Source organism: Plasmodium coatneyi, chromosome 3 (assembly GCF_001680005.1).
Source record: "Plasmodium coatneyi strain Hackeri chromosome 3, complete sequence".
Taxonomy (NCBI): domain Eukaryota; phylum Apicomplexa; class Aconoidasida; order Haemosporida; family Plasmodiidae; genus Plasmodium; species Plasmodium coatneyi.
In genome coordinates, this window is record NC_033558.1 from 425,270 (window position 1) to 433,706 (window position 8,437).

Genomic DNA, 8,437 nt, shown 5'->3' on the forward strand with positions numbered 1-8,437 from the left:
AAAAATAACAGAGTGAATTCCTTCGTTACACGTGAACAAAATAGGATTTATTAGATTTAAGAAAGAACGGGGACATTAAAAAATGCAATGTCTCTCAGAGCAGCCTATACTTTTTCGAATGTAAGCATAATAACACATTATGTGTATCGCTTAATAGAAGGAAAGTGAATGGTTGTTATTACATTTCACTTTCATTCCATGCCCCTATCACGGTTATATCAAAGTGTGTTTTGTAATAAATGCTCTAAATATACAATTTTCTTTATCAAACAGACACACATGTTTTCTTCTCTTCCCTTTCATACATTCCTCAAACAACCAAGCCAAGATTAGCATCAACACTCTTTGTAACACCTACTAAGAATTATGAGCATGATATATATCCCCGCTAACCCTTACCCACATATGTTCCATTTATATTTATTCTCTTCCCTTTTATTGTGTACTAAAATATGGACTTTAACTTGTTCATACATAGGCTACTTACTATGGGTCCCATTAGGAACATGGGGAAGCGGAACCACGTGGTACGACACCATGTAACCCTTCTTTTATCGTTCTCCTTATAATAATGTCACGCTAATAAGAAAATGTAGGGCACATTGAAATTTTGGAACTAAGCTAACCGAATGATCGATATGATCCAGATGAACCATATAATTATATATATACGTTTAACTTGAACAACACAAGCATGCAAAAAATTCATAGTCCGTAATTAGGCAGTTTTATGCTTTGTATGAGCTAAGTGGCTTATATATACGCCATATGGATAGTACATAACTATAGAAACCATAGTAGTATTGAAGTTTTGTCTGTACTATTCATCGCCAGAGGGCGACACACCCTGACGGTGGGGTCATCCTTGTCTTTGAAATCCTCCCTTTTGGGATTTCCCCCGTTGGAGGCCCCCCTCCCCTCCTAAACTTATCATACAACCCGCCCAAAATGCGAAACAGGGAAGAAGTTAAAATGTGTAACGTCCATGGAACTAATCAGCGAGAGTGGAAATGTCAAACTGGGGGAGGGAGTAATATAGGTGTGGGAGAGAGAATGCTAAATTTACTGCCTGTGTGACAGGTCCAGCACATTCCCCTGTTAGACGGGTAGAGGCGGGAACTCTACATATGTGCGATGTCGTTTTTACTTTAGTTCTTCAGATTCGAATAACTCCTGTTGTATATTCCATATGGAAGCACACTACGGCAACCTACACGTTAACCATAATTATGGTTATATTTTCCTAATTGAGAAATATGGTACCATAAGGTAGAAATGCTATGTTCACTATTAAGGATGAACCTGAAATATCTATATGGAGGAATGCATAGAGAAAAGTGTAATAAATGAATATTTACTATCACAAATGGAAGTTAACGGGGAAATTTCTGCACTGCAGCTGTATAGTTTATAGAATTGGAGATTATATTATATACAAAACCATTCAGATCATAATTTATCTTTTTATATTTTTTCCTACATTCTTTCTATATTACATACACTTCATACAAGTATAGAAAAAAAAGGAAGTACATACACATGCATAACAACGTTGTGGAAATGTGTACACTTCTTCCTTCCTCATTCCTTCCTTCTGATAAGAATGCAGAAATTGCATAAAGGAGGAAGGCACATTCATCCTTCCGCTTTTCCCTCCCCTTCCTTTTAAAAGAAATGCAATAAGTGAATAAGGGAGGAATGTTCTTTACTCCACTTTCCCTTCCTCCTTAAAAAAAATGCAGAAAGTGTATAAGGAAAGGGAAGGTGGCTGCTTCTCCTCTCTTTGAGGAGAATGTAAAAAGAGTATATAGGAAGGGAAGGAAGGAGAAAGGAAGGGAAGAATGCTCAATTAGTGTATAATGTGCACATCGTTCCACATATATAAATAAACTATGTGTAATGCACTCAGATGGTGGAGAGAAAAGGAGGTGTGAAATCAATTCTGAAATATAATATGTATTGAAGGGGGTAAAGTGGAACTCACATAATATATATTTTGTGTTTAAGCTGTTTATAGTGTAATTGTAGGGAAAGAGAAAAAAAAGAAGGGATAAGGGAAAAAAAAAGGGAAGGGGGGTGAAAATTTATTATAACAAATCGATCATAAGGAGGAAGAGAGGGTGTAATGAACGAAACACTGTTATGAAGGTGCACACAACATTTCTCTCTTGAACAGAAGGGGTATATATCTGTGAACTATACACTCTTTTTTCTTTATTGGTATTGTGAATGCACATATTTTCCACTGAACATAAATGAATGTGCACATACTCCAAAAAGAAGAGTGTGCTACTTCTGCTTGAATTAAGTAGTATCTGTTAACATTATTGAATTATCTCTATGAATAGCCATAGAGCATAAATTAATAGTATGTGTAAAAATTCCTACTGAAATAGGAAATTGCTCTATTATTTGCGCAATAACGAAATAAGGTTAAGTGAAAGTAACGAGGTTTTAAATGGTCTCGTGCACAATTTAATAATGGAATGAACGGATAAAGAACTTATGAGGGGTTCGATTCTTTCTCCTTCCCTATTATTTTGTTGCTGAAGCATATTTATTCCTATCCTTGGCTGAACTATATATGTATGTAAAAATTTTATACACATGTATAGTATATGTTACAATCATTTGGAAAACTGAGAAGTATGCATCATGAGAAAGTAAAAATTTGATATATGTGCAAGCTCATAATCACTAAACGAGCGGAATTGTAGCACACATACAATTCCATTCATAATCATAAAACAAGGAATATTTTTGTACACATTCCTTTTGAATGATTGAACATTCTTAAAATATTTTATATATCAAAAAATGTGTATACACAATGGTGACAGGAGACGGCGAAGTACTTGGAGATTTGTTCTTTTTTTTAATTTAAAACTGGATGTACCACCACTACTATTACTACATATAATAATATTCTTCATGTGTTCATCATAATTCAATAGAAAAATGTAAAAAAAAAAAAAAAATACATGGAAGAATATCCACTTCCAACTCCTTCTCATTATGTATGTTCTATTCAATCTTAATTTACATTTCGTAGGATGAATGTTTAAAGGAATTACCCTCAAGGAAGTATTTCTACACTATGTTCGACGGGGGCATACAGTGTGAACGATGGGAACCTGAGGGGGAGAAGAGCAGAATAGAACAATTAGTGAAGACAGTATTAGGAATATACGTAGCGGCTGCCGCAAAATCAGAAAATGGAATTGTAAGGAACTACTGTTACGCGTGCACAATGGATACCACCCTTCCCGCCTACGGGAAGCGTTGTGAATTTTTTTATTATTGGTTAGGTGATAAAATAAATAAGGATGGAATTAAAACTCGCGACCCATTAGGAACAGTTCTGGAGACAATTTACCAATACCTAAGGCAATCGAAGTTTGAAAGTGGGTACAGTAGTGACTGTAACAATATATACAAGGGCACTAATGTTTACAAAGATCTTTTTAGTAATATGAAAATAGTATATGATTATTTCTATGACTACGCAGAATTACATACGCATATTAGCACCTGTGAGTCCCGGTGTGATGCAGAATATAAGGGGCACATAGAACAAATCACTAACGCATGTGAATATGTAAGAGTGCATTGCCCTGAAGGTGAAGTCCATAATGATCCATATTGTACCTGGTTCAATGGGGAGAAAAGGAAAGGTAAGAAGTACTGTGATCCGGAAGAATTAAGTAAACTGAAAGATCTGGACTGTAAACCCAAACCAAACCCTAATCCAAATCAAGCTGGAAGTAGTGGTTCGTTTTCCGATGCCGATCTTGGCCCTGACGCCGTCAGTGGTGGGGAAGGAAAGGGAGGGAGCGACGGTGGTGGTAGTCACAGAAAAGAAGGTACCGATGCTGCTAGCAGCAACGTCACATCCATTGCAGTTCCTTCTGCATTAGCTGCAGTAGGATTGCCCACAATTGCTGCTTTCCTCTTTTACAAGTATAAACCTTTCTTCTTCCGGAAGCACAACCATTCTGGAAATGGAAGAAGGAACAGAAGAAAAAGATCAATAATTCACCACGATTTGAACTCATCATTATCAGAAGACGACGACAACACTTCTACAGCAGAATATGCAACTACAGTGGGTTCGACGATAGGTTCTATGGAAGAAGATGCATCCACGGTATATGGTGATCGGTCAGCATCCGGAGGAAGAAGTAATAACAGGAGGGGAAAGAACATTAGTTATCAACGTATGTAAAACAACACACACCACACATTTGTGTGGATTGTAACTACACATCTAGTGTGGAATGTAATATTTCCCTCCTCTGAAGGAAGGAAGGCATAAATAACCACGAAGTTCATACAGTATAAGAGGCAAAATGGTATTCATCCCCTCCTTTTTTTTTCTCTCCTATTTCTTTTTTTTTGTGTTGTATTAAATTGTTTACATTTTCATGTTTACCTCATATAAGTGAAAGTGAAAAAAATTTTTTTTCACTTCATTGATTCGTTGGGAAAATTTTTTTTTATGGAAGATCCAAAATATGTTAAATTTTTTTGGTTATAGTTTTTTACCTTCATAAATTTTTCTTACCGTAATAATTTTTTTTTATTTTAATAATTTATTTCCTTTCCTTCTAAGGTCCAATTATGGGCCATTTGAGAAGGTGCTCTTCCTAATTTGCGAGGAAATGTTCGCGAAGGAGGTCCGCCTCCTTCTTTTATGTTATACACATCTGTTAGATGTGCAGTTCACACATGAAACCGAAATAATAATGTTAACAAAAAAACAGATGAAAGCTGCCCAATTCCTTGTCTGTTTATTCGATTTTAAGTATAATATTAGTGAAAAAAAAAATTGTCCAAAAAAAAAAGAAATGCTCTAATATAAATTTGTCACACAGGAAAAATTGCACCAAAAAAAAGAAATGTTATAAAAGTTGTCAAAAAAAAAATTGCCCTAATATAAATTTTGTCACACAGAAAAAATTGCCAAAAAAAGAAAAAGAAAAAATGTCCAAAAAGAAAAAAGAAATGCCCTAATATAAATTTTTGTCACACAGAAAAAATTGCAACAACAAGAAAAAACTGTCCAAAAGAAAAAAAGTATGTTCTAATATAAATTTGTCACACGGAAAATTGGGAACAAGGGTTGTCAAAAAAAATACCCTAATATAAATTTGTCACACATGAAAAATTGCACCAAAAAAAAGAAATGTTATAAAAGTTGTCAAAAAAAAAATTGCCCTAATATAAATTTGTTACACAGAAAATTGCGAAAAAAAGTTGTCAAAAAAAATTGTCCAAAAAAAATTGCACACAAAAAATTGTCCAAAAAAAGAATGCCCTAATATAAAATTTTGTCACAAAAAAAAAATTGCAAAAAAAAAAAAAAAATTGTCCAAAAAAAAGAATGCCCTAATATAAATTTGTCACACAGAAAAAATTAACCAAAAAAAAAGATGCCAAAAAAAAAATGTCCAAAAAATGCCCTAATATAAATTTTGTCACACAGAAAAAATTGCACCAAAAAAAAAAAAAAAAAAAGAAGAAAAGAAAAAAAAAATTGTCCCCAAAAGAATGCCCAAATATAAATTTGTTAAATAAAAAAAAAGGAATGAGAACTATGTTTGTGCGCACCGAATAAATGTAAAGTGGAAGATAAATAATTCAAGCAAATCTTTACGATGTGAGGGTGAAAAAGAATCCTTTAATTTAAAGGGGAAAGTACTATGTATATATATAATTACCAGTAATAAATATGAGCAGCAGTAGAATGCGAATTTAGCGCGTGTGGTATAAATATAATACCTTCGGGAAAAGAATTACATTCATACGTACGAAATAAGTGATATGTATAGAAATATAATGCTCACAGAATGGAAGGAACAGAATATTGTGTAAGTGTAGGAGCTAAAAATATATGGTTCTTCCTTCTTCTTATATTTTTATTATGGACGACCCCTTAAAATTATGGAAGCCCTATTATGAGTGAATGAATAATGTATGCAAAAATTCAGTACATGTTCCCATGTGTTATAATTAATTCCAATAATAAGGAAATATGTGCTATAATGGATGAAAGTTAGAATTAAATGTAGAACCATAAATATAAATAAAACAGAACAGATGCATAATCAAGGAATGAGCATTTCTTAAAAAAGGGGGAAAGGAAGTATATACGGGATTATGCGCAATTGAAAAGATAAAATAAGTATAAACCGGAATATTACAAAATCAAGGGGGGAAAATGGTAAATGGGTAAAAATTATGGAGCGGAATGAAGGAGTACATAATATCCAATGGGTATTGCAATGTGTACAGGGTGTATTGGAGCACATACACGTGAATTTGTGCATACATGTATATACTCCTATTTACATCTGCAGGAGATATGTCGGAGTAGGTTATCGTATAATGGCACATATGGACTATTCAGTACAGGAATGAAAAACACAAAATGTGAGGGGAAACATGAGCGGACGAAGTTAACAATGCATTCAATATTAAGCGGTTATTCAAATCGTGAACAATATTTGTACAAGATTATAAGAGCTTGGTGTTATATAGGAGAAACTGGAAGAAGAATCAATAAAATTAGTGATTATTGTCTCATTTTCTATTACTGGTTAGGGAAAATATTAATAGACGAACTCAAAGTCAATTCATTCCAGGACACAATGGGAAGAATCTATAATGCGCTTGCCACAGTGCATCCTATACATGAGTGCAAGATTATATATTCTGATATTACCCAGGAACAATTTAAGCATTTGGAAAAATTAGCCTGCTACGATCTTGATAAGGCTAACATAGAGAAAGGAATAGGGGACACAAAATGTCAGACCTATAGGGGCAGATACAGACAATGCCTGCAGAATGTTGAGGAGGCCTATAATAGTATGAAGGAAGAATGTGCCTATAATAATGATGAGGGTTATTGTACAAAATTCCAGGAAGTATTCTCATGCGATGGTATTCCAGAACTATCTGAACTAATGAAAAAATTAAGTATAACCTCGCAGATTCCAGAAGGAACAAGGAGACGGTGTACCCCCGTAGAATCTCCACAGGGACGGTCACTTCCAGAACCAGAACAACAACCACCACCACCCGAACCAGCACGACCAGGTGAAAAGGGGGAAGCAGGTTCACAGGGTCCACAAGGTGTAAAGGGTGAACCAGGTGAACCAGGTAAGGGAAGTGTAGCTAGTGGAACGGGTGAAGCAAGTAAGGGAAAGTAGCAAATATGTATAATCCAAAAGTATTATTGTTATTATTATTACTCCGAAAAAGGAATGTGAAACACATACTGGAAGAAACTGCTTCACCCCTGCGTGCACACACCATTGTTGTTCGAGTTGTTGTACATCGTACATAACTAATCCTCCTTTTATCCTTCAATCTCCTGTTTCAGAAGGTCCTAAAGAGGGTGAAGCCGTTGTTCTCCCTGCTACAGGTAGTCAGGAAGCTGCTCCAGAAGGTGCTTCCAGACAAGATGCTTCTCCTCCACCTGGTCGAAAGGCTGCTGAATCACCTGATCAGAAGCATACTGCTGCTGAGGACACGGTACAAATTGATCCACAGAAACCTAGAACAGATCTCTCATTAACATCCACTAAAGTAAAAGGACAGGGAGAAGAAGCATCTGAGCAGCTTGGTGGTATACATGGAGGAAGTGGGCAACATAAGAATTTAGAAGGTTCTGCAGGTGTAGGTGCACCTGGAAGTACAGCAATTCCTACCATCCCAATCGTATCTGCCACACTTCCAACAATAGCAATTGGTGCCGTTACATTTCTCCTATATAAGGTTACAATTATAATTATTATAGGAGTACAAATAATAATATGCTGTACCACTATTTTCCTTCCTCCATCTTATGAGCAGTTAATGTTAGGAAATACGGAAATATATAACTTCTATGTATGGTTCTTTTCATTCTTTTTTTTTTTATTCAGTACTCACCATGGTTTTCTCGGAGAAGTAACTCCTCTTCTAACAGAAGAAGGGAAAGAAGATCCAATGAGCGGAACTTAAATTCTGGATCTGACGATTCTATCGAATATTCAACAGCAGGCTCATCATTCGATTCAACGCACGATTCAACGTACACATCTGCAGAGTATTCTGAGGAGGATGAGTCAACAGATGGTTCCGTCACATATACTACACATTCTAGCAGAAGGACCAATAATAATAGTGCGCACGGAAGAAATATAAGATACCATCGTATGTGAAGTGTAAACTTTCATATGTGAATTACAGATAATATACACAGAATATGTGTTCTCTGTGTGTGTGGAAAAAAGTATAATGATTTCCTTTAATTATGAGGTACATAATCGAAATACTTATGGAATATGAAAGGAGAAGGAAGGAATGGGAAAGGAAAGAATATTCCATACAATGTGCATACAGCTTGAGGGAATATTCCCTTAAATTGTAAGTAACGTACACACTATAA

General features: G+C 35.2%; 1 protein-coding gene across 1 annotated transcript; it reads left to right on the forward strand.

The window, feature by feature from the left end:
- Positions 1 to 6,464: 6,464 nt before the first annotated feature.
- On the forward strand, positions 6,465 to 7,582 carry PCOAH_00004860 (KIR protein; the record flags this gene model as incomplete). Its single annotated transcript, XM_020057301.1, has 3 exons — positions 6,465 to 6,929; positions 7,033 to 7,101; positions 7,388 to 7,582. The coding sequence occupies 3 exons, from the start codon at positions 6,465 to 6,467 to the stop codon at positions 7,580 to 7,582; spliced, it is 729 nt and encodes a 242-aa protein (XP_019912917.1).
- Positions 7,583 to 8,437: the final 855 nt, after the last annotated feature.